The sequence below is a fragment of the Vulpes lagopus genome, chromosome 13 (assembly GCF_018345385.1).
Source record: "Vulpes lagopus strain Blue_001 chromosome 13, ASM1834538v1, whole genome shotgun sequence".
Taxonomy (NCBI): Eukaryota; Metazoa; Chordata; class Mammalia; order Carnivora; family Canidae; genus Vulpes; species Vulpes lagopus.
This window is the reverse complement of record NC_054836.1, coordinates 20,469,039-20,496,870: the sequence shown is the minus strand read 5'-3', so window position 1 is coordinate 20,496,870 and position 27,832 is coordinate 20,469,039. Positions and strand designations below refer to the sequence as shown.

Genomic DNA, 27,832 nt, shown 5'->3' with positions numbered 1-27,832 from the left:
TGAGTATATCTGTGTGTTACTAGTAAGATCCTTCTGATGTAGGACCATGTCTGCACATGATTACCGAGGTAATAAGGGCAGAGAGTACCCATTTCACAGGGGAAGAATCTGAGGCTCAAGAGGCTTATGTATTCAAAGTCAAATTCTTAGGTCAGTGGCAAGACCCACATTTGTTTGGCCCCGAAGTCCATGATTCTTTATTCCTGGCATGAATAACTTGGCTATGTCTGGAATGAATGAATTATAAGAGACAGTGCGGAGATAAAAATTTAAAGCAAGAACAATTCCATATGCCATTTAAAATGCGCTCTGCTGAAAGATGGCAAGTATTTGCCTGTCTGACACCACTGGCCTCTCCAGTAGACTTAACGTGGCTTTCCCATCTTTCTCACCTCAGTCCGGCAGAAGCTGCTACCAGGTCACTGGTGCTCACACAAGGAATGGAGAATTACCTGCCACTCTTGTTCTCCTTCTTACCTCTCGGCCCCAGATTTCAAACAAACAGGACCAAGACAAAGCAGCCAGGGTTGTGTGTGTAAATGCGAGGTCAGTTGGAGAATCAAAGGGAGTTAGGCTCAGATAAGCTTGAGTTACCAGGAGAGTTGAGATCAAGTCATCCTTGGAGTCTCAGGGGACCCGGCTGAGCACCTGGCTCTGTACTTGGCACCCTTGGACATAAGCTCACCTTGTGGAACTGTGGAGGGTATATGCGAGCAGCCCCGTGGTTCAAGAGCAGCTGATAGCAGATCTCAGGCTGAGCAGCCGGGCGCACAGAGGTGACCTTCAGCACATACTGGATGGCAGCACAGCCGTTGATGTCCATGAGGTTGGCTTCGGCGCCGGCCTCCAGCATCATGTGCATGAGCACGTGGTCACAGTTCCAGGCTGCCTTGTGCAGCGGAGATTTGAAGTCATCATCCCTGGCGTTAACCTCGGCCTTGTAGTCCAGCAGCATGCGGCAGATGAGGTGGTGCTCTCTGCTGTACTCCTGCTCCTTAAAGCGGAGGGCCCAGTAGGTTGCGATAGCCAGCGGAGTCTCCATGTGGGCATTCACGCTGTCCACGATGGCCCCATGCTCCACGTAGAAGGCCACCAGCTCCGAGAGGCCGAAGTGGGCAGCTGTGTGCAAGGGCGTCTCCTCATCCTGGTTGTTGGTCTTCATGTTCACATTGGCCCCTAGAAAGATTGAGGAAGATAATTACCGAGTAAACGTATGTTGCCCTTATTCCCAAGGTTCAAGACATTTCCTTCCTGGCTGCTTCCCTTTTATTTTTTATTTTTATTTTATTTTATTTTATTTTATTTTATTTTATTTTATTGCTTCCCTTCTAACCCTCTGACTGCCCTACATAAGCCCTGCTTTTCAGGGTTCTTTGTTGGCCCCCAGGGAAGTCAGGTGTTTGAAACAACAGTGCCATCTCCTGGACAAGCAGCAAGTGCACCAGGGTTGGGTAGGTGTGGGGGGACAACAGAGGAAGATTTTGGAGGGAGAGCTGGAGCACTCTGTTGAGATTTTGTTCTTACCCCCAGGTGAACTGGGAAGCATAAAGTGATCCCTATCACTAAATAGCTTTTATTGAATAAATAGCAAATATCATTGAAAATAAAGGTGATATTGTAACCTTGGGAGCTCCTACAAGTGGCTTTAAATGTCATCAATTTCTTTGAATGTTTCACGAAATCATGTTTGTTTTTTGTTTTGTTTTTTTTTCTCTTTCAAAGCAGGGAAACCTGAAAGTTTGGTCCAAGCAAACCTTAGTATCATGGAAATTGCCCAGCGCTGACTGCAAACAGCTGGTACTAGAGCCACCCAAGTCTAAGGCTCCCTTGGAGTACAACTGGGGGAAAAAGAGAAACACACGCGCTGTGACCACCAAACTAGCCTATAGGTCATATTTGGCTTGGAAAGGGGTAGAAGCCAGTATAACAGAAATACTCACTGAAAGAAAGAGAATAACTTAGAGACATATTTGATTTATGGCTGATAATCATTGTTAGAAATACAAATTTGTGCTGTTTGGAAAGCTCCGCAGAAATTATTTAACCAGATCCACTTGTTTAACGCACTGGGAAGTTGAAGTGAATTTTATTTTTCTGATAGAGCATGTTAAGTACTAGAGTGGTCAACTTAAGAAGCTGAAATTTTCCTTCTCTGCCTAATTTAATGGGGTGAATGCGTCGACCCCTAGGGGGCCTACTCCATAATCAATTCTACTGAAAACTTCTATAGCTACTTCAAGTATAATTCTAGCAAGATTTTTTATTATGATGATTGTTATTTCAGCAACTAATATTTATTAGGCACTTACCATTTGCGACATTCTGAGCTAAATGCTTCTCATGTATTGCCTCATCGAATCTTCCTAGCAACCCTTTGCAATACGTGCAATTTTTACCCTAATTTTACAGATTAAAAAATTTGTACTTAGAAGGGTAATAACTACATCAGGCTAAGAAGTGATAGAACGGAGGTTTAACACCAGTCAGGCTGGCTTCCAAATCTCTTACCACTGTACCGTTCTACCTCATAATACAGTAGTACTAGAGTAGTACTAGACATAGTACAGTAGTACCAGACTTTTCTAGAAGAAATCTTTTCTGTACTTTGCTCTCTTTTGGTATTTGAAAACTTGAAAGGACTAGAGAAATCACATTGCATTTTGTTAATTTTTTAAAAATTTGTTTTCCATTTATTGTTCCCCTACCCCCTTTTTAATGGCATCCTGTGGTCAGGTGGAACTTATTTGAGAAAGGCAATACTCCCACAAACATGCTCAGGCTCCTGTACAAAATCAACCCCCCAGTGAGGCTTCTGCGAGCACTTTGCTCTATAAACTCCGAGGCTGTCTATTCTCTCAACTTGCAGAAAGCAGAATTCTAACCAAAGATGGTCTCACACGGAGCCATCTGTGTTCATCAGTATTCTACCCCAGAGAAGTTCTGGGTCAGGTGTCTTTTCAGGTCAGCCCTTCTTTGCTCTGTAGGGAAATGGAATGAATAAGAATGGCTTCCCAGAAGCCAAATGCAGGGTCACTTCAGACACTGGAGAATTTCCAGTAAGGAAAGGAATCAAAGGGTCAGGATGAAAATTTTACGGGCCAGCTTGGAACAACCACATCCTTTATTTTTTAATGTACTTAGACATTTACAATTGATCCTTGACCTGTTGGTACAACTAGATGTGCTGCATAGTTCTCTTTTCTGAATAGATCTTTATTTTTTTATATTTGAATTGTATCTCTGAGTGTAACTTTTCCAGAGAACATATAAAGTAGGATGATTCTAGGAGTTTTTTTATTTTAGATTTTGTGATTTATTCAAGAAATTAGTGACCTCAAATATAAATTCTTGGAAATCTTTAACAAATATGCTTTTTTACTTTTTATTTTTATTTTTTATTTTATTTTATTTTTACTTATTTATTCATGAGAGGCAGAGAGAGAGAGAGAGAGGCCAAGACACAGGCAGAGGGAGAAGCAGGCTCCTCGCAGGGAGCCCGACATGGGACTCGATCCCGGGACTCTGAGGTCACACCCTGGGCTGAAGGCGGTGCTAAACCACTGAGCCACCCGGGCTGCCACTTTTTTAATTTTTAAAAAGGTTTTATTTATTTGTTAGAGAGAGAGCGCAAGCAGGGGGAGTGGCAGGCAGATGGAGAGGGAGTACAGGCTCCACACCAAGCCTGGGATCATGGCCTGAACCAAAGGCAGACCTTTAACCGACTGAACCACCGAAGCACACCAAATATTCTTTTTTTAAAAAAGATTTTGTTTGACAGAGAGAGAGAGAGAGAATGAACCTGGGGAGGAATAGACGGAGAGGAAAAAGTGGAGACCCCACTGAGCAGGGAGCCCTACCAGAATTCAATCCTAGGATCCTGAGATCATGACCTGAGCTGAAGGCTAACGCTTAATAAATACTCTTAATGTGAAAATACAAAATGTTAGTTTTCTAGCACTGCCATAACAAAGTATCACAATCTAGGTTGCTTAAAACAACAGAAATTTATTCACGGTTCTGGAGACTGGAAGTCTGAAATTAGAGTGTCTGCAGGGTTGGCTTCCTCCAAGGGCTTAAAGGGAGACTGTCTCCTGCCTCTCTCCAGCTTCTGGTGATGGCTGGCAAACCTTGGTGTTCCTTGGCTTATAGATGTGTCACTGCAGGGTCTGCCTCCATCTTCATGGCCTTCTCTCTGTGTCTGTGTTTTCACATGGCTGTCTTCTTATAAGGACACCAGTCATCCTGCAGTAGGGGTGCATCCTTCTCCTACTCAGCTAATTACATATACATAACTATATATACTATATGTATATGTACAGATATACACATATACATATAGTTATATATATATATATGTAAAGAGAGAGATAGTTTTTAAAATACTGTAAAGCCATCACTCGCAGAATCATATCCCAGGTCAAGAAATCACATACCTCCCAGACCCAGAGGGGCCCTCCACTTTTCTACTCTCCTTCCCCATCGCAACTTCTGCATCCTTCTGAGGGTACAATTCTCCTGACTACTATGCATTTCTTATAGTTTTATCACCCTTGTATATATCTCTAAGCAAGATAATTTAGTTTCATTTATTTTTGAACTTTATATAAATGAAATAATAAACCTATTCTTCTATGACTTGCTTCCTTCATTCAACATTATGTTTGTGAAAATAATCGACATGATGTTTAAGCTGTCATTTGTTCATTTTATTGTGTTCTGTCTCACTGCACAAGTTATCTACAATCTATCCATTCTACTGGTGACGGACATTTCTAGTTTCAGGCTCTTCCAAACCCTGCTGCTATGAGTATTTTTGTACATCCTTTGTACCCTGGTGTTCATGTGCAGGGGTTCCTCTGGGTTCTATACCTGTGAGTGGAATTATTAGATCTTTGGGTATGCATACCTTCAACTTCATCAGATGGTATCGAACAGGTCCAGTTGTTTACATTTCTGTAAGCCATGCATGTGGGTTTTTGTGGGGCCACATTCTCATCTGTGTTTGGTATTTTTGACCTATTTAATTTTAGCCAATCTGGTGGGTGCATAGTGATAGGTCACTGTGTGCAAATGTTTGTGCCCCTAATTACCAATTAGCTTAGACAAAATTTAATATTTATATTGACCAACATTGACTTTTGTTTACTACCATCAACATTTCCATGTTGTTACAGAATTTATTTATCTATTTTTTAAAAGATCTTATTTATTTATTTGAGAGAGAGAGAGAGAATTGAGACAGCATGAAGGCTGGGGAAAGACAGGGGGAGAGAGAGAAGCAGATTCCCTGCTGATAAGGGAGCCTGATGTGGGGATCCCAGGACCCCGGGATCCTGAGCTGAGCCAAAGGCAGATGCTTAACCGACTGAGCCACCCAAGCGTGCCATTACAGAATTACTTTAAATGACATTTAAAAGTAACTACATGATACTCCATCATAAGTCAGTTTACCTGACTATTGAATATAAGGATTTTTTCCCCAACATGTTGATCTTGTAATTAATGCTACAATTAATAAATCTGTAAGAAAATTTTAGGATTATTTCCTGGGCATAAATTCCCCCCACATAGAGTCATTAGGCTGAAATGTGTGAATTGTTTAAAGATTTTAATGAATAATTGTCACAAGTTATATTCATGTGTAGCAGTGATATTTCACTCAGCAGTATGTTGTTATATATATATTTTTTATTTTTTTGCTAGTTTGGAAGGTAAAAAATGGTCTTTTTTAAAAATCTAAATTCATTTGATTATTAGAGTTTGAACACTTTCTCTGTAATTATTAACTAGTGGCATTTCTTCTTTAATTCATTATACATTACAGCCTTTCTGCTTTGTTTACATTTATATGTACCCTTCATTAAATTAGGATGTAGGCCTATATTATCATAATTGCTACAAATTTTTAACCACTTTATTTTGATTTTTCTTAAATACAATGACATCAACTTTCAATAGTCAAATTTTCCCCATTTTTAAAAAAAAGTATTAGACTGTCCTACTCCTCTTAGAGGTTGCATAGATATACAGATTAATTATAATTTAGTTTTTTACACATTTAAAAAATGTTTGACATTTGATTCATCTGGAACTTATTTTGGTGTAGACATCAATTTAGGAAGAATTGACATTCTTACAATAAAGAATCTCTCTGTGCAGAAATATGGTCTATTTCTCCAATAGTTTTCTTTACACTCTACACTATACCTCCTGAAAATTTGTAGCAATTTTCATTCTAGGGAATAAATTATTCCATTCGGGGGTAAATTCTTTATGGGGTAAAGTAAATTTTAATGAGAGAGAACCCTTCACGAACCCTTTAATTTATGCAAGATGGTTTCCAGAAGTAGTCTGGAATGGTAGCAAAAGAGATAGAAATTTTAATTTATACTGATGATAAAGAGCAAGGATTTTTCAGATTCTGTCTATGGGCAAAGAAGACAGAGATTTAGGTAGAGTAAGAATAGGATGAAGAGGGGATATAGGATAAGAATTTGAACAGAAAGAGTGAGAGCTAGCCACATGAAAAGGCTAGGCCAGGCCCAAGGGAAAAGATAATGTTCAAGCCAGGATTACAGAAGGACACAGTGTCAGTCAATATTAAATTCTGTCTTCCCGTACTCTGTGATAGTATCCTTTCCTTACTTCCCAACAGATAGAATCAATTTCATCAGTCTTAGTATGAAAGTTCACTTTCTTATTTTCCAAATAAAATTTCCTTTTTTTTCTTTTTTTAAAAATTTTTTATTGGAGTTCAATTTGCCAACATATAGCATAACACCCAGTGCTCATCCCATCAAGTGCCCCCCCTTCCAAATAAAATTTAATTGCCTCAAGTGCCCTTTTGTTACATTGGCTGATCTTCAGTGCTCAGTCATCACTGTGGCTCCATCTGCTGGGCTTTGCTCCTCCCTGCAGGCTCCAGGTTGGCCCTCAAAAGCATCTGCTCCAGAGCATCCATGTTCCCAACTTCTCTTGGGTCAAGAAGTACATAAGAGTGGGAGCAGAGAGCATGTCTCTTTCACTACAGAAACTGTCACTTCTCTATCTTCCCAGAATCAGGGAATCCACATCCCCCACCATATCCCTAAACCAACCCCTGCCTCCTTCCTGTCCAGATGGACTTGATTTCCCAAAAAGCCTATGTGTTAGTGGGGAGATTGGTGGTGAGGTAGAGGACCAGGCCAGCCCAGTGCCCCTCAACCCTTTAAGACAGCCTTATTTTCTGTCCAGCTTCTTTCAACTTCCTCTAGGTTAGAAGAATGAACATAAGGAATCTCTGTTTTCTGTGTTCTTCAGGGATTTTGACTTTCCCTTAAGCCACTGACACCTTTGGTCCCAAGTAGCTCAATATTGAACATTTTATCCATTCTTTGAAATGCTCTCTTCAATAACAGGGATCAAGTGTTCATCTCAAAACTCATTCAGTGATTCTGTAAATATTTACACTGTTTCTATTCTGCGTGGGTACACAGAGACACCAGTGTACACTATGGTCATTGTCGCTACTATCAAGTCATTTACACTGGAGATGAGAGAAAATAAACACACAAGTAAATATGTTACAAGACCATTTCAGAGAGTTGCAAATATTATGGAGAAAATAAAATGGATGTAATGATTATGACCGTGAGGGCTGGCTACCAAGGAACTGACCTCTAACCTGACAGTAGCTGTGAAATATTAGGCAGAAAACTTTCTGAGCAGAGGTAACAGTGAGAATGAAGGCCCAGATGGGTGAACAAGCTTGACACATTCAAGGAACAGGAAAGATACAACATAAAAGTGAAGTTACAAGCATGATGTTGGACCTTTTAGGCCATATGAGAAGCCTGGGTTTTATTTGTTGGCTTCAATCATCCTAGCTTGATGTAGCAATTCATCAAATTTGTAGTAAAAAGTTAAAATATTTCGCAGTTTTAGCCTCAGTGGCATATTTGGTGCCCTTTTTAGATATTTTAATTCAGTATCATTGTAACAGAAAAAACGTACACCTAAGCAAAAAAGAAAATACTCCTTTTATTATTTTAATTTCTTTTTATTTTCTATTTTTTATTTTGGAAGAAGGGCAATGCCATCATCTTTCCTTGAAGACTTGCCTACATTTCTTTGGTGCTTGCATACCCTGATGTATCATCTGTTTTTCTAAGCTTTCTCATTTTACATTAGACATACCTTTGTGGGGTATACATTACTGGATTTTTAAAAAAATCATAGAGTATGCCTTTCAATAAGTAATTAAGTTAACTTTTGCCACCAAACAGCTGTACATCTTTAAACGGTGCTGCCCATATGAGTAGCAGGTGCTGGGAACCAAAATAAGGGAATATACATGATTTTCATAGACCTATCTTTTTGAATAAATTTATACCATAGCATGCTCTGAGATTAACTTATTTTTATTAAATAATTTTTTGTTAAACAATAAGGCACATGTTTAAAAAAATCAGAAATTTAGAAAAACTTGATTGACAATTTCCTAGAACAGACACATTTACAAAGACACTTCTCTTAACTGTGTTTGTTTTCAGATCTTTTGGCAATTATTCCCATAACTCCAGCTAATGGATTTATCTATTTATTATTAAATTTAGATAGCATTCTTTACTTTCTGATAAAAGACCTAAGTTTTTGTTTATTTATACTTATCCTTTCTCCTTTCAATATTTGGTCTTTTCATCATGTTTTAATTCTTCTGTTGGAATATTGAAACTTTACTGCACCTAATTTTCTATCCATGAATTTGTTACCTTATCTCCACCACCTGCTTTATGAAATGAGGTTATCTCCAAGATATTTCCCTCTTCCACCTACACACCTCATTTCTGACAGCTACAATTTATAATGTCAAAGCTGTAAGGTTATTATATTCAGTTCTATAACCTCAATCTAGTCTTTGATGTTTTGTCCATGGTTACCTATAAAAGTTTTTCAACTAATAAACAGTATTTAGATGATTATGACTTAGAAGTTGAGGTCCTTTTGGCCTCTAAGTAGAAATGTAGAAATATGAGCCATATTGCAACGCAGCCAGTAATCTCTGATCATGGCTGGCTTTGCACAGAACCTCTCACCTAGAAGGGCCCTACATTTGGTTTAACGTTTTGTTGTCACTAACTTGAAATTCTTAATAACTTTTAAAATAAAAGGCCTATATTTTCATTTTAGGTTAGACCCACCAAATTATGCAGTCTGTCCTTTCTCCAGCCCACGCCGGAAAAATTGAGTCCTTGAAGCCAGTGCATAGTATGTTATGAATCTTCTGCGCAAGTGGTAAAGTTTTAATTGACTACCTACTATGTTAGGAAAAAGAGCAAGTTAATAACTAAACTTAAAATTTCACCAGCCACCTGAGAGCATCCACCTCAGAGTGCACTGGGGTCTCAGAGCGGTGAACTCGCTCACATGTTCGAGGAAATCAGCCTGACGGAATAGGTGGCCAGGGTGTATCCTTGTAGGACGGCAGGGAAAATAAGGTACTCATCCCCTTGTTTATCCTATCCTACCTACCATTTGCCCCTCACAATCTAATCTGGGGTTGTTAATCTTGTGTTTATTTCCACCAAAAAAAAAAAAAAAAAAAGAAAGAAAGAAAAGAAAAAAGAAACAAAGAAACGATCCTTCTAAAACAATTTTGATCACTGCATTTGGTTTTTGTAATCACTGAACTATAATTATTTTATTTCTCTGTGCATATCTGTATGGAGTCCTTTAAACATCTGCCAAATTCAGAAGGTGGCCAAGCGTGATTCCTAAAAGAAAGAACTTTCAGGCTCTTCTTACCTCTTCTCCCTTTCCCACGCACCAGCTCTGCATGGGTTTGGAACCCATCATTAGTAAACTGGGTAAGAAGGGATTAGAAGTTTTGGGTGAGTATGCATCCCTTCCTTAACTGGATGCTTCCAGTCTGCAGTGGACTTGAACAAGGGGAAAGAAGAATTTAAGTCAAGTCTGAAAGATCAGCCCTGGATGTCCAACTTTTGAACTGAGAATGACTTTTGACACTTACAGCGACTGTATAGCTTTTCTTACCTAAGCATACCAGGGAGATATGGACCCACCTGAGTTTTCTTCCCACAGTAGGGGAGAAACTAGATTCTCTGAATAATTTAAAGAGACACAGGAAAACAAAAATGAAATTCTTTTATGAATAACATCCCATGTATTTTGCACCATTCACTTGATAGTCCTATATCTAGTAAATTTTTCATTCAGGGCACCTTTTGGTATGCTTTGTAAGAACTCAAATACATGAGACTATTTTTTCATTGTGATCATACATTAAAAATAACATTGAAAGAGTGTAGAATTCTTGGGTAATTTTCTCCACAATATTCCCTAAGTTCATTCTACTCTTTTTTAATATTAAACATTATGGAGACATGAAAAACCACCAGGTTTTTGTTCCTTTAAAAGAAATCTACTTTCTTTTATTGACTCCTTTGTACACTTTTGCTATTTCTTATTGTTGACATTGAATATTTTATTTAAGATATATGTAGGCTTAATTTTTTCATTAATTTTGCCAAACACCCATTTCATCTCTGTGTGAATAAGTGTTTTTTAGACAAGAATTTTGTTCTTCTACCCTGATTTTAAATATTGGCCATATGGAAAAGAGGAAACAATTCTTTATTATTGAAAGCTCTAAACATTTTCTTTTTGCTTTAAATTTTCATCACCTCCTAATTATCAATTTGATAAGAAACTCACTCTCCCAATTTTTTAAACCCCACTCCTCAAATGCATACGTGAAAACATGGTAAATTATTCATGGCTTTCTTTTTAACATCACATTAAAAAATATACTTTTCTTAGAAAAAGTACTAAGACAGGGTGAAACGCAGTTAGTGTCTGGTTAGAGTGGCCTGCAATACATATGAGGACATCGGAGACATGGAGAAAATATTATCCTCAGTTATAATATCAAGGGTTTGTGAAAGAATTCGGTTTAACTTAATAACCTCAGGTATAGATTTAGACTCATCTACTGGTTTTGCCTGAGATGTGTCAACCTCTGCAGCTTGAAGTTCACCTGCCTCAATTTCACCATGCTAGGGCTTGATTAGGCTTTTGTGCAAGTAAAAGACAGTACATTTGTTGCGTGTTCCTTTATGAAAATATTAATAATGTCTGCTATTTTTCAAGTACTCACTAAGAGTTTTACATATATTGTCTCACTTGTTATTAACAGCAAGCATTCTTTAGAAACATCTATTATTCAAAGGTTAGATTTCTTTTTTCATATTCAGGCTTTTCATTTTCTGCGTGTTTTGGGATTGTTTCTCAAGTCTGCTTCTTTGTCAAGGATGCAATTTTGTGCAGTGTCAAGTTTGTTATTAACTGTCACCAACGCGTATTTTCAGTTGGCTGCTTTGTTCTAGTTTCAATTTTGCCCTTTCAATCTACAATCTATGGCAAATATATTTTCCTGTATCTTTCCTAGTCTTGTCTTAAATGAAATCTTAAATGAAATACCATTTCCTGTATAGCCCCTTGTTTCTGATACTCACATTCTCTAGGGTCTGGAGTCGAGAACTACCTTTTTCTAGATCAACAATGGTCTTCTGAACCATTACTCTCTCACCCTTGTGTACAACCCCTCATCCATTAAGGTTTATATCACCCAGTGAGGTGACGTTTTATCCCTTCTTATCGATGATTTCACAAACACCCAGTCACTCTGCCATTTGCAATGAGGACATAAGTATCTGGCCCAGTCTTTCTTTCTCTCTGTCCTGATGTCATCCTGCAATATCTTTGCAGATGCCCCATCCAACACGGTCACACTCACGAGTCCTAAATCTCCTGGAGCACATTGTATTATAATTACTGAATATCTTACTGGTTCTTCTTGCAGCAGCTTCCCTCTTGAAGGTTTATGCAACTCTGCCCTGTTGAAATCAGTTCGAATTACTGATTCTAGTTGCTCAGTTGCATCTCTATTCTTCCCCTAGCTAGGTTATTCAACTTTTCCTGGACTGCCCATTTATTTTCAATTTTCCTTAGGCTAGGATTTCATTAGGATAGACAAATTATGCTGTTATAATTATGCTACTCACATCTCAGTGGCTTGATGCAATAAAAGTGTATTTCTAGTCTTAAAACTACATTGTAGTTCCAGAACCTATGTCCTCTATTAGCCCTCTTTTGGAAGCCACCTTGGTCTTGTGGCTTCACCATTTTTGCCTGAGGTTTCCTCACTGTCACAATACCATGAGGAGAAGTAGACTTTAAAAGTCCTACATGGGCATTTGACCACCTAGAAGTAACTAATTTCTTCTGTTGATATGTCATTAGGCAGAAGGTGCCTATGATCCTGCTGAACCGCAAACAGACTAGACTAGGAAGTGTGGATTTCCGTGAACCTGGACGGGGAGAGAACTGGATACTGATGAGCCCTCGTTGTTCTTACCACTGCTGAATTAAGTTTCTGGGTTACGATATACTAAACAAAAATGCTGACCAATTCAATACTCACCTTTACTTTCTCTTGTTCATTTTAGAGAAGAGGGGTCTCAACTCAATGCAAGACAAATACCTCCATCTTTGCAAGTGATCATAGGTGCAGCAGTGGAATGTTGCTCCACGAATCGTATCTCTTTACTATATATCCAACACCTCCCTTTCCATCAACTCTTTGTCATCATCTTACAAACCTACTCAAGCTTCTCCCAGTCCTTTTCTCCCTTGTAAATACCCTCTGATTTATTTTGATCTGTTTTAGATAAACTTATTGAAAGTGAAGTCTCTGCTTTCTGTACCATTTCCTCACCATCCATGATCCCCTCAGCCCATCATAGCCCACTTTCCATTCCCACCACTCCAATGGAGCTGTTCTGACAAAGTCACCAGCAGCTTTCAATTGGTCAATCCCATCTACCACTTTCAGTCTTCATCTTACTACACTTCCCTGCTATACCCAATAGTGTTGACAACTCACTTCTGGAAATTCTATTTTTTAAACTGTCCTGGAATGCTTTCTTCTCCCTCTCTAGATATTCCTTCATGATTTTTACATGATTCTTCCTCTTCTCAACCCCCAGTTATTAAATAAACACTGGGTATCATCATTTTCTCCCTGCACTTCTTACTGTGCATGACTTCCTTGAACAGTCCTAACTACTCTTTTCATTTGATCTCTGAAGAGATGACTCTCAAAACTATATGAGCAATCATATAGGTAGGTACACATTCTTCTCAACACTATCTGGCAAATTTACAAAAATTGATTCTATACTAACTAGGCCAAAAACTCATCTGCACAAATGTCAAAGAATAGGCATCATTGCAGATCACTTTGTTGACCACAACACAATTAGAAGTTAGTAACGAAAAAATGAGTTTAATCTGAAATATATTTACAAATTAAAGGCACATTTATAAATAACCCATGGGTCAAAGAAGAAATTGTATCAAATAAAATATCGTTAAAATAAATTAAAGATATCATATTAAAATAAATTAATGGTGTCATATCATAAAATAAATTCACTATCATTATAGTAAATAAACTATGTACCCCCCAAAAAGGAGAGGGATAACCCAATTCAAAATGGGCAAAGTATCACTGCAAAGAAGATATATAAATGGTCAATAATCACATAAAAAGATGCTCTGTGTCCTTAACGATCAGGGAAGTACAAATCAAAACCACACTTGGATACTATCTTATATCCACTAGGATGACTATGATAAAAATACAGATAATAACAAGTGTTAGCAGGGATATGGAGAAATACACCCACCAAAGCAGATCATCATGGAATTTCAGAACACCAAAAAGACAGGATATGATAGGTCATAAATAAAAGATGGAAAAAATAGGCTGCCTGGGTGGCTCAGTGGTTTAGTGCCACCCTCAGCCCAGGGCCTGATCCTGGAGACCCTGGATTGAGTCCCACGTCAGACTCCCTGCATGGAGCCTGCTTCTCCCTCTGCCTGTGTCTCTGCCTCCCTCTTTCTCTCTGTGTGTCTCTCATGAATAAATAAATAAAATCTAAAAAAAGAAAAGATCCTCAAAAACAGATACTATATCTATTTGTCTTTGTGCCCTCATGAGTGGTACATTTATTCATTCAGTCAACAAATATTTGTTGAGCTCCTGTTCTATACCCGCTACTGTTCAGGGCTCTGGGAATAACCTAGTAAAGAAGATAGGCAATGTCCCTAGCTTCGTGGAATTCATATGTGAGAGAAGAAGACAGACAAGAAAGCTAATTCATATATAAAGTTACAGGTAGGGATGTGTTATGCAGAAAAATAGAGCCGAGTGAAGTCTTGGAGGATGATGAGGGGAGAAGAGGAAGTATTTTCCGTAAAGGCACCAAGGATGTGACATTGGTGCACCACAGAAGGAAACCATATGAAGAGCACGAGGGAAGGCTTTCCTGGTGAAGGAGGCAGCAAGGGTACAGGTTCGGAGGTAGGCACGAAGAAGCTGGATGTGTTCCAAAAATGCAGAGAATGCAAGTATCCAAAGAGGTGAGCAAAAGAGGGAGTCAGTAGGAAATGCTGCTGGTGACGTCAGCAGGGGCCAGATGAGCAGGGACCAGATGATGTCAGGCTCAGCGGGTCACAGAAAAGACTTTAGACCATAGACTACATGTGAGGAATGAATGTGAGGGAGAGAAATGGTCTGATTTACTTTTTGTGAAAATCGCTCAGGCTGGCTGGGTGGAGGTTGGGCAGTAAAGAAGGAAAGCACAAAAGCAGGGGCATTATTGAAAGTCTGCTATCATAGACCAAGAAGAAAGAAATAAGGCAGCCTGGGTAGGGTAGCCCCAGCAGAGAAGGTTTAAAGTGGTTGGACTGGAGATAAAAAAGGTGTGAGGTGTGAGGTATGAGGGAAAGGGAGGAAGAAACAGAGGTGCCTTCTAGGCTTTGGGCTTGAGCTATGGGAAGAACAGAACTGTCATCTGTTAAGACGGAGGCAGGAGCAGGAAACAGTTCCAGTCTGGACATGGTAGGTCCAAGATATTCAAAATCTAGCAGAGATGGGTTATAAGTCGGTGGATAGATGAGCTGGAGCTTGGAGGAGAGTGAGGGTGAGGCTGGGAGACACAAACCCCAGAGTGAACCCCATTCAATGGTATCCGAAGTCAAGGGACGAGATCAGATCACCAAAGTGAGTTTAGAGAGGAATTGTATGTCTTCGCCTGAGCCCTGGGGCCCAGCAATGTTTAAAAATGGAAAAGAACCTCCACACAGTTTTCCAGAGTGGCTGCACCAGTTCACATTCCCACCAAGTGTAAGAGGGTTCCCTTTTCTCCACATCCTCTCCAACATTTGTTGTTTCCCGCCTTGTTAATTTTCCCCATTCTCACTGGTGTGAGGTGGTATCTCATTGTGGTTTTGATTTGTATTTCCCTGATGGCAAGTGATGCAGAGCATTTTCTCATGTGCATGTTGGCCATGTCCATGTCTTCCTCTGTGAGATTTCTCTTCATGTCTTTTGCCCATTTCATGATTGGATTGTTTGTTTCTTTGGTGTTGAGTTTAATAAGTTCTTTATAGATCTTGGAAACTAGCCCTTTATCTGATACGTCATTTGAAAATATCTTCTCCCATTCTGTAGGTTGTCTTTTAGTTTTGTTGACTGTATCCTTTGCTGTGCAAAAGCTTCTTATCTTGATGAAGTCCCAATAGTTCATTTTTGCTTTTGTTTCTTTTGCCTTGGTGGATGTATCTTGCAAGAAGTTACTGTGGCCAAGTTCAAAAAGGGTGTTGCCTGTGTTCTCCTCTAGGATTTTGATGCAGTCTTGTCTCACATTTAGATCTTTCATCCATTTTGAGTTTATCTTTGTGTATGTTTATCTTTGTGTATGGTGTATGTGTATGTGGAGTGGTCCAGTTTCATTCTTCTGCATGTGGATGTCCAATTTTCCCAATACCATTTATTGAAGAGACTGTCTTTCTTCCAATGGATAGTCTTTCCTCCTTTATCGAATATTAGTTGACCATACAGTTCAGGGTCCACTTCTGGGTTCTCTATTCTGTTCCATTGATCTATGTGTCTGTTTTTGTGCCAGTACCACACTGTCTTGATGACCACAGCTTTGTAGTACAACCTGAAATCTGGCATTGTTATGCCCCCAGCTATGGTTTTCTTTTTTAAAATTCCCCTGGCTATTTGGGGTCTTTTCTGATTCCACACAAATCTTAAAATAATTTGTTCTAACTCTCTGAAGAAAGTCCATGGTATTTTGATAGGGATTGCATTAAACGTGTAAATTGCCCTGGGTAACATTGACATTTTCACAATATTAATTCTGCTAATCCATGAGCATGGAATATTTTTCCATCTTTTTGTGTCTTCCTCAATTTCTTTCAGAAGTGTTCTATAGTTTACGACCCAGCAATTGCACTGCTGGGGATTTACCCCAAAGATACAGATGCAATGAAACGCCGGGACACCTGCACCCCGATGATTATAGCAGCAATGTCCACAATAGCCAAACTGTGGAAGGAGCCTCGGTGTCCATTGAAAGATGAATGGATGAAGAAGATGTGGTTTATGTATACAATGGAATATTACTCAGCCATTAGAAACGACAAATACCCACCATTTGCTTCATCGTGGATGGACCTGGAGGGTATTATGCTGAGTGAAGTAAGTCAATCGGAGAAGGACAAACATTGTATGTTCTCATTCATTTGGGGAATATAAATAATAGTGAAAGGGAATATAAGGGAAGGGAGAAGAAATGTGTGGGAAATATCAGGAAGGGAGACAGAACGTAGACTCCTAACTCTGGGAAACGAACTAGGGGTGGTGGAAGGGGAGGAGGGCGGGGGGTGGGGGTGAATGGGTGATGGGCACTGAGGGGGGCACTTGATGGGATGAGCACTGGGTGTTATTCTGTATGTTGGCAAATTGAACACCAATAAAAAATAAATTTATTATTAAAAAGATGGAAAAGAGACACAAATTGAGGAAATGAGACTGAAGAAAGGCAGTGAGGAAAGAGATAAATGGCTTGGCTCTATAAATGCTGATTAAACCGAGCTGTTTTTCACATAGTCTCTTCTCATAAGTTTCTTCTTTAACAGCTACCTGTATTTTTTAAAAACATATTGAAAACAGGAAGCAAATATCACAAACTATTTCCTTCTGTCTACTGAAGTGAATCTTTTTCATATCAAAGCTTATCTGCCAACTCCTCAGAATATTGCTTCTCATCTCTGGGGATGCAGACTTTTCCTTTTAGAGCCCATGTTTATTTATTCTTATGTTTATTTTTAATTTACTCAACCTTAAGGAAAAAAGATATCTTTCTAGACGTGGACAATGCAGATGCAGGCACTGAGCTTAGTCACCTTATAGTTATTTTATTTTTTATCTTTTTAATTAAAAAAAAAACCCCACACTGATGAAAATTTAGCAAAGTAACCATAGATAAGACTGAATAACTCAGACTTCAGGAAATGTACTATTATCATACTATTTGGCACTAATCTTGTTGGGCTCATGAAGTCAGACCATATCTTATGATTGGGAATGGTGTTTTTGCAAGGGAAATGAATGCTACTATTGTCATTTGACTGAAAAAGGAGCTAATCCTCCGGAAGTTTGTTGGGCTCTTGTGTTTTTTAAAGGCCAGAAATTTGGAGAGAGGGAATAATGATTTCTTCCTCTACCCGGGGACAAAACTCTTATTTGTTCTGGACTCAGAACAATATAGGCCTAGGCCAGCCTCAGGGGTGGCTGCTTGGAGGCAGGAGTGGAATGAGACAGGAAGATGATGAGGAATGCATAGAGTGGTACTCCTCTCCTGAGGTAGAATTTGGGGGGCAGGGGGCAGAAGGCAGCTAGTGGCGCATTCATTAGGTTAGCTAAAACCAACTGCAGGAGGAGAAATTTGTCACGCAACAATGGGCCTTCCCTTTCAAGTGGTGACCGTGCAGCGAAGCAGTAGAGATGAAGCCCATCTCAGGGGCCAGCATGAACACAGGTAAGTCACTGCTGAGGATTCATATAAGGAAAAGGGGTTTGGGGGAAAGGCTACTTGCTAATACAATGTGTAGACAATTAGAATTATTCTACCCAGGGGGACATATGTGGTCTGTGTCCAAGCTGGGGAAACCAGATGTTTGACTACACAGAGCTTGAGGACAGGCCCTGCGTCTGAGGGAAGAGGGACATTACTCCCCTCCACCCCCAGCATCCTTTGCATTTCTGCCTTTATGTCAGCCCCTTATCTGTTAATGTTTCATGCAGGCCATGTCCCCCTTCAAACTTTGCATGGAATTAAGCAGAGAACTCCAAAATTTGTGTCTGTTTTTCACAGAAAGGCAGTTACAGAATTATCCTCTCCTGAGTTGTCAGGGTAACACTCCTTCCCTGTGGGCCAGCATATTTTTCTTAGACTCCCAGTTGGACTTCTTTTTTACCATCTTCATACTTGAGAGCTCTGTAAGACAGGTAGTGACTAATCAGCTGAGAATACAAGATCTTCTCTAATTCCTGACATGAAGCATGCTGTGAGTTGTATTCTCAATGGATTTAGACTGATAAATTAAGGGGGGGGGGAGAATTTGTGCGCCCTAAATCTAGATACCAAATGTGTGAGTCAATCTCTTTCTTTAACTCTTGGGGGGCGGGGGGGCCATCTGTCTTGTTTTATTTAAGAGGGTATAGCATGTGGCATCTCATCAAAAATGCACATCCCAATCCATTCCCCTTGATGATATAATTAATAGAACTTGCATGCATTCTTTGGCTTATACTTTGTTCATATATTTAGTTCACATCGTGTTGCTGAAGGATTTTTGGAGGTAAATCTTAATGCATTTTTGTAGGTATTTAACAATGAGTAGGGAAAGGTATATTAGCTCTGGTCTGCGTTAGCCCAGAAGAACCCAGCTGTGGCAAAGTCATCATGTTGCTGAGATCGTAGTTCAAGTATAAGTCAGGACGTGCAGGCTGAGGACAGAACGTAATGGTTCAAGGAAGGGCTGAGAGATCTGGATACAAGAGGTGCAAGGAGCTGGAGTCAGGGTAGCATTGAACAGCAGTCATGAAGACTGAAAAAGTTAGGAAGTGAAAATAATGGAGCAATAGCAAAGGCTGGGATGTGATAAAGTGAGTGGATGGCTGACCTGGAGTGAGAGGCAGGGTGTGGGATCTGAGGTGACCCCCGAGCTATAAGAGTGAGTTTGGGTCGGGAATCTAACATTGAAATCCATCCTCAGTGATGGAATAAGGGAAGTGAACCAAAACCAGGAGACAAATGATTAGGAGATCAGTAGGAAATGACTAGTATTACAGTAGATGACAATGCTTATAATAGACAGAAGGTGAGTGTAGTCATTTCTTACTGCTGCAGTAACAAATTACCACAGATTTAGTGGCCTAAAACAACACGGATCTATTATTTATGGTTCTGTAGTTCAGAAGTTCAACATAGGTCTCTCTGGGTGTGATGGTCAATTTTGTCTGGCAACCTGGTTGGGCCATCATGCCCAGACATTTGGTCAAAAATTATTCTGGATGTTTCTGTGAAGGTTTTTTTTTTTTTTTTGGTGAGATTAGCATATGAATGAGTGGACTTTGAGTAAGCGGATAATGTGTGCACCTCAACGGATTAATTGAAGGCCTGAATAAAACAAAGACTGATTTCCCTTGAACCAGAAGGACTTTGCCAGCAGAATGTGTTTCTTCCCAGGTCTCCAGCTTGTCAGTCCACCCACAGTTTTTTGGACTCTTATCTCCACAATCTCATGAACAAATTTGCTAAACCAAATCGATCAGTATCTTCCCCTTGCACCCTGCTGATTCAGTTTCTTTGGAAAACTCTAACACAGTGGGCCAAGATCAGGTATCAGCAAGACCATGTTCCTTCTGGAGTCTCTAGAAGAATCTGTTTCCTAGCATTTCTCAACTTCTAGAGGCCACCTACATTCCTCGGCTTGTGGCCTTCTTCCTTCATCTTCAAAATCAGCAATGGAGGATGCAGTGCCTTTCAGAGATCAGAACCTTCCTTCCATAGTCACATTTCCTCTGATCACAGCCAAAAAAAAAAAAAAAAGGCTCTCCAATCCAATTTTAAGGAGATGGGCCAAATTGGATAATCCAAGATCATCTTCTCATCTCAAGGCCCTTAATCCAACCACATTTGCAAAATCTCTTCTGCCAAAAAGGTAGCATATTCATAGATTCCAGGGATTAGGATGTGGACATTGCTGGAGGGTCATTATTCTCCTACTACCATGAGAACCATGAGATAGAGTTTACCCTCAGATCAGACACTGGAGGGAAGACTGATGTACTCAGGGTTGAGTTCAGTTCTTCCTTCTACTCAAAACCCCCAATTTCACTCTTCTATTCCAGCATTTCCCAAAGTCTACTGTGTGGAATATTAATACTGTAAGCTACATTAAAAATAAAGACTATAAATTCGTAGATCTATGAACCTTTATATACGTACAATTCACATTTACCATATGAAGATTCTGGGAAATCCTCAGGTGAGTCTCTCTGTCTAATTTAACATGTGTTTTCCCAAACCTGTTTGACCAAGGAACAATTTTTTTTGTAATACCCATTAACAGTCCCAGAATCAACATTTAATATAATGGACTTTGGGAAATGCACTTCTTGACAATACAAAGGTAAGAGATGGGGAAAGAATCAAGCACGAAAATCCACAAAACTTGTTTGAGTTCCCTAGAATTGGCTTGGATTATGATCAGCATCCCCATTTAGTAAACAAAGGCTGAGATTCCAAGAGATTATCACCTAGATAGCAAATGGGGGGGGGGGTACTATCAGGATTTGAACCCAAGAAATCTGACTCCAGTACATATGTTCATAAGCAGTATACTTGAATGCATCTTTTCATCTCCACCTGTATTCGAGCTCCTTGGATAGAATACCACCGCCAGTCACATATGGTCTTATCAGCTATGGTGGGGAAGGACCCAGTGTTGCAGAACATAACAACCTAAACCCTGTCATCAGAGGCTGTGCACAAGGCACAGTTCTAGAAGAAGCTGAGCGAGTGGCAGGTGTACCTGTCCAGTCTACAGAGCAGACAGATTCACAGAATAAGGCAACAGTGCAGTCCCCAGACTTACAGTCCTGGCAAGGATTCTAAGTAGCGAAGGGAGGGCAGCACCACCTAGTGGAGAAAGCAAGTACTCTGCTCTGAGGTGGTTCTGTCTTTAAAACCTGGGGTTACCATTAACCAATTTTTCTAAAGCTTAGCGTTTCAAATCTGTATATGGGATAGTAGTAGTAACTGCATAGAATAACTGTGAGGATTGTGGCACTAGAAATGCCATAGCTGTTTATTATTATTATTATTATTGTTAATAATAATAATTAACTCCAGGCCGACTTTTCCTTGGGGTTCTTATTCAACCTTTTCCTCTTGCCACCACCCAGGTTAATTCAACTTCGCTTGCAAGAAGTGAACTTACTTCCTGCCTTTACCACTCGGTTCTTTGGATGGTGTGGCCCTCTTAATTGAAGAATGTTTCCGAGGGCTGCTGGGACTTCTAAGGCTACAAGTGAATGAAAGCAAAACATCCTCCAGGGGCTTCCCCAGAAGTATTGGGTCCTCCGTGGCTCTCAGTGGGAGCTGGCTGATACCTCTTCTGACTACCCGAGAGATATTTTATCTCAGAAAAGAAAGGGATCTACTCTGTTCTGATTAACTTTCCAATTAGTAGAAACTTCGGGAAGCAAGCATGTGCTTGATTCTTAGCTTCCAGTTCTAATGCTTTTACCATTTTTCGTATTGGTGTGCTTTCTTGGTTAGCCTAATAGAAAATTGAGCCAAGAGCCTTGGATTCCTGTTTGATGTAATGATTTTTACCTCCAAATCTGGGCCCTTGAGTCTCATTCTAAAATTGTTTAGATTATCTTCCATTAGTTATTCCTTTTGGAGATTACAAAGAAGACACTTGCATTTCTGTTTATAAAGCTGGTATCTTTTACTAAATGGTGTTTAAAATGTTCAGGGGATAATATGATCCAGGCTCCTCTGAGTAAGAAACAAATTAGAGACATGCTGATAGGAAAAAAAATAAAGTAGTGCAGGCCCCTGAAAACTTTGTCTTTCTAGTTATAGAGCAAAGATAACACAGCCAGACTGAAAACTCACAACACAAGTCACATATGGCCTTTGGTAAGATAATTTAAAGCGGAGAGACCTCTAATACTGACAGCGGGCAAGACGCTGGAATGAACACTTTCCTTCTGAAGAAGCACTTGGGAGTCATCTGGAGAAGCACCCTGAATCTAAGAAAACAGCTCTGGCGTAGTCATACAGGTGAAACAAAACAATGAGCATTTGGAGGAAAAAAATTGCTAACAACTAAGTTTAGTGACAGGGATATTTAACTTGCACTAAGTTGTTTCTATTTATTTTAAACCTTGCTGTATCACATTGTCAGAGGCAGAAATTAGAAATTGATCAGTGTTGCTTTTAATTAAAGAGTTTAATTTTAAGGAAAATGAATTAATGGATTTTTAATATATCTTTTTCAATCACTTATCTATACCTTTGCTGGAGCAAATCCAGAAAAGCCAAATAAAGTCATTAGACCTAGAAGAAAAAAGAAGCAATTTCTGTGTGGAGGGTCTGCTTTGTAAACCCAACCTTCCATGTACCAGGGAAAAGCAAAGTAGAGATAAACAATTGCCGGGTGCGGGGTGGGGGGTGGGGAGTGCAGCTCATTTTAGCAGAAGCATTGACAGTTCTTCACATCTTTTAATTAAACACACTTCTAATATAACCAGCTGTCTTCTCATATTTTTTTTTTCAAGAAAAGCCTTTAAAAACAGCTAATGGTAGTGATTTTTTTTTAAGCTGATGGAATTCTAATACAACATGTAAACTTCTCTTTTATGTAGGCAAAGTCACCTTAGGACAAAGTTTTCTCCTAATTTTTTAATTAGTCGAATGTCCTGAAAGATCAGCTGTATACATTTTTCAGCAAGGGATAGTGGGGGCCTCATGGACCCAAACCAGACAAAACAGGGCCTCCTCCAATCCTACCAATTGTGTGAACCGGGGCCTTGGTTAACCTCTCTGGGTTTCCGATTCCTCATCTACAAAAGGAAGGGAATAATATGCACCTCACATGGTTGTTGCAAGGATTAAATGAGACATTTTATTTTAAAGTACCTGACATCCCACATCGTAGCTGCTTAATATATGTTCTTTTCCTTTCCATTTCCGTCTTCATATGCATATATACCAGCAACATCAATTTCCTTTATATGTAAAGCTGATGCTGTTAACTTTATTAGGCTAGATTTTCCATTAAGCATTTATCCTTATTCATTAGCTAGGAGGACTGACGCACAAAGATATTAAATTATTTACTCAAGTTTAATGAATGAAATTGAAAACCTTTTTCCCCCGCTTACCATGAATGTGCCCTTTTCAGTATGCAGAGCTTTGTTGCATTTATTCAGAAGCTATCGCTAAGTGCTTCGTTTGGAACACAGGATTAATGAGCCCGGAGACATGGCGTTGGTCACCATGGCAACCCAACTAGCTTTGCCCTGTTCGAGCTCAAAGAAAGGATGCAGGATGCTTAACTCTGGCCTGCAGTATATAGCTGGGTGTTCTTTTTCTTATGTCTGGCTCCCCATTGCTGCTTCCAATTACTCCCTAATTCTCTTGAAAAAAATAAATAAAAATGAAAAGAACATCCTAGCTTCTTTGGGGCTCTGCTTTTTCATCTATACCACCTGCCTTCCTTCCTGAATACGTTTATCTCCCCATCAGTTTCTGAAGATTTTGGCTGACTGACTCACATTATCCCTTGCCACACAAATTCTGGGTGACTTGAACAACCACATGGATGACTGCCCAGTGCCCCAGTCTTTCAACGTCCGGATCTCATTCTCTCCAATAACTTTCTCCTCTTCGCTGACCCGGTGACTCCCACCTACACTCATACCTGGACTGAGTCATTATTTCCAACTGGTCAGTCTCCAGAAATCACAAATTCCTGCATTAGATGTTCTGACCATAGCTGCTTATCTTTGTATCTTGGTTTTGTTAGAACCCCTCTCTGTGTTCTCTTTGTCCAGTAGATATTCCTTACTTTACTCCTCTCTCGACCCAGCTTTCTTCTGTATTGCATCATTTCAATTACCCTCCTGCCAAAACCTTCACCCCCTCCAATTCTTCCAAGCACCCACCTGGTGCTATGAAGGAGCCCAATTATGTGCTGTCTCAGAGCCTGCACCCAAGCCGTAGAGAGCTGTCTAGCAAAGATCCCAGGCCAGGCGATGTGCCAACTGTACCAGACTGGTGCCACCATAAAATCCAACAGAACACTCATCCGAATCCCCGAGACTGGTCAGCCATCCAGTGATTCTCTTTGCTTAATTTATTCCCTCACTCTCCATCATGATTATTTCAGACCTTTTCCACCTCCTGGATTCTTTAACTCCTTCCTCTCTCTCTCACCCCTCTCTCAGATATGCTCACCTACTGTTTTACACAGAAAATGTCTTACAGGTGGAAACTTCATAAAGCCTTCCACCCCACTCAACTCCCATCTTCTCCACTTTTTGCCTCCAGCTACACTGGAATGCGACCGACCTCTCTAGAGTCAATCCCTCTATCTGGATCTAGATCTCATTTCCCAAACTTCTCAGAACCCTCATGCCCTAAATTACCCCTTCTCTCTCCTCTGTCTTCAATGTCTGCACCCCATTGGATTTTGCCATCAGTTTTTTAAATGCTCAGGTTTCCGTCACCTAAAAGAAGACAATTCTCAACCCCATTACCCTTATGCTTTGTCTTGTTGCTTCCTCTCCACAAACACTCTTCTTCAGAGGGTTTGTTTGCACTCACAAACAACTTTTTTTAGTTATCAATTCCCTCTGCTTTGATTGCTGCATCCACGACTCAACTATAATCTCCAAAGCCCTTCCGTGTCATTTTTTTAAGATTTAAAAAAAAAATTATTTATGAGAGAGAGAGAAAGAAAGAAAGAGAGAGAGAGAGGCAGAGACACAGGCAGAGGGAGAAGCAGGCTCCATGCAGGGAGCCCGACATTGGACTTGATCCCGGGCCCCCAGGATCACTCTGTGGGCCAAAGGCAGGAGCTAAACTGCAGAGCCACCCAGGGATCCCCCTTCCATGTCATTAAATCAAACTTTTAAATTCTCAACTTACCAGATTCCTCAATAGTATTTGACATTTCTGACTTCTCCCTTCTTCATACTGTCTACATGTAGGAAAAGAAGCAAGGAGTGCCATGGACCATAAACTAAAAGTCATCTTGCCAGGAATGATGATGGAATCGTCCTGGGTCAAACCCACTCTCCTCCCTAGTTCTAGGACCTGCGTTCCACAGAACATTCATGAATACTCCACAATCAGCAATCAATATGGTGCACACTGCACTATGCTGAGCCAAACTCTGCTCTCACAAAACATAGATTAGTGAGGGAAATGGATACTAATCAAAGAATTAAACAAAATGTAAGTGGCAAAAAGGAAACCCATGTGCTATGAGCATACAGAACAACATAGGAACCTAACCCCATGTAAGGGAATTCAGGAAGAATGATGTTTGGGATTGATGTCAGATGAAGGCCTTAGGTGCTAGAAGTTAGCTCAGCCAAGAGGAGAGGGCAGAACATTCTATACAGCTTGTGTATTCCTTATTCATTCCCAGCCCTTTCCCCAGTTTGGCACCTAGAAAACTGGCAAGTAGGCCTTTATTTTTTTTTTTAGAGAATCTGGCCAGCCTAAAAAAAAAAAAAATCCAAAGATCCTATGTCAGAGATTTCTCAAATACAAGGCCCAGCCAGATCTCACATGGCAAAGCTAAGAGTTAAATAACCTTACCCATACACTGAGGTTCCAAATCAGCTTTTAATCACTCAGTCTTATCAGCAGATAGCTAAAGATTATAAAAATTTAAGGAAAGCCTTTAATATGATAGATAGAGACAATTAAAAAAAGAAAAACAGGGATCCCTGGGTGGTGCAGCAGTTTGGCGCCTGCCTTTGGCCCAGGGATCCTAGAGCCCCGGGATTGAATCCCACATCGGGCTCCCGGTGCATGGAGCCTGCTTCTCCCTCTGCCTATGTCTCTGCCTCTCTCTCTCTCTCTGTGACTATCATAAATAAATAAAAAAAAGAAAAAAAGAAAAACAGAAGGGGCATCTGGGTGGCTCAGTGGTTGAGTGTCTGCCTTTGGCTCAGGTCAGGATCCTGAGGTGCTGGGATTGAGTCCCACATCAAACTTCTCAAAGGGAGAAGCTCTGATGTCTCTGACTCTCTCTCTATGCCTCTCATGAATAAGTAAATAAAATCTTAAAAAAAAAAAAAAAAAGAAACAGAGAAAAATAATCTGGAGTAAATTTCCCAGGAAGGAAAGCATAAAGATAAAGAAATACAAAACAGGAGAAACAGAGGAGCCTGGGTGGCTCAGACAGTTGAGCATCTGACTCTTGATCTCAGCTCAGGCCTTGATTTCAGGGTTGTGAGTTCAAGCCCCAGGTTGGGCTCCATGCTGGGTGTGGAGCCTACTTAAAAAAAATTAAAACCAGGAAAGACAAGATAAGACAATTAGAGAAAAAATGCAGGAAGTATAATATCTAAATAATAGCAATTCAAGGAAGAGAGCATACAGAAAACAGAAGAAAAAGACTCAGGAACATTTCTCAGAATTCATAGACACGAACCTTTTAGAGTTGAAAGGACCCAGTACGAAGGATGAAAATACACCCACCAAAGCAGATCATCATGGAATTTCAGAACACCAAAAAGACAGAAGATGATAGATTATATATAAAAGATGAAAAAATAGGGCAGCGTAGGTGGTTCAGTGGCTTAGCGCTGCCTTCAGCCCAGGGTGTGATCCTGGAGATTCGGGATCGAATCCCACATCAGGCTCCCTGCATACAGCCTGCTTCTCCCTCTGCCTGTGTCTCTGCCTCTCTCTCTCATTCTCTCTCTCTCTCTCTCTCTCTCTCTCTCTGTGTTCTCATGAATAAATAAATAAAATATTTTTTAAAAATAAAAAATAAAAGATGAAGAAATAAAATGGCTCCTGATCCTTCAGCAGCAGGACTAGAAACTAGAAGGAAATGGAGAAATATCTTCATTATTTTAAAGAATAAAGAAAGAATAAAGAATAAAGAAAAATGATTATCAACCTAGAATTCTATGCCATGTCAGCATAGGATAAAGGTATTCTGAGGAATGTGGTGTTTTGTTCCCTTTCTCAGAAATTCAGTAGAGGAGGTACTCAATTCAAATAGGCAACAAACCAAGGTATGGGGAGACTCAGGGTCCAGGACACAGGAAATTCAACATGAGTGAGAGGCAAAGGGAATCTTCAGGATGGTGGGGAATGGAGATCCCAGGAGGACAGCAGTTGGAGCAGGTCTGAAGGTTCCAGAAGGGATTTTTTTTTGGTAAGAAAATGGAAATGACCATATACCTGTTGAGTTGAAATATTTTCAAAAAAGATTAAAACCTTTGGTGAAACGTTTGGGGTTAAAATAGTGATGATCCACAGGAAACTAAGCAAAAGAAAAAAAAAAAAAAGAAGAAAGAAACAACTCCAGGGAAAATAAAATGTACAAAGAAGTTATCCCCATTTACTACAAGCCTCGTGGTTACATCATGATCTTGTGAGGGTGGAAGATAGGAAAGGTACTTGTATGGGGGAAAAAGTGTAGAAAAAAGAACAGAGCCTCATCTTCCATTATGATAAATGGATTATCAGAAAGTGCTTATGTTGCTACTCATTCTTTTTAATTTTATGCATAAATATATGGAACTTGTTTAGCAATATGGAGATAAAAAATACCAAAATAATCAGTTAAAAGAAGTGAGAGTGGC

At 39.8% G+C, this 27,832-nt stretch overlaps 1 protein-coding gene across 3 annotated transcripts in view; it reads right to left on the bottom strand.

The window, feature by feature from the left end:
- Nucleotides 1-27,832, bottom strand: part of ASB4 (ankyrin repeat and SOCS box containing 4) — an 88,053-nt gene that overhangs the window by 12,133 nt on the left and 48,088 nt on the right. For all 3 annotated transcript variants that reach the window (XM_041727978.1, XM_041727979.1, XM_041727977.1), the window contains one exon: nt 686-1,176. In XM_041727978.1, coding sequence (XP_041583912.1) covers nt 686-1,176 — 491 coding nt within the window. The remainder of the gene's footprint in view (nt 1-685; nt 1,177-27,832) is intronic.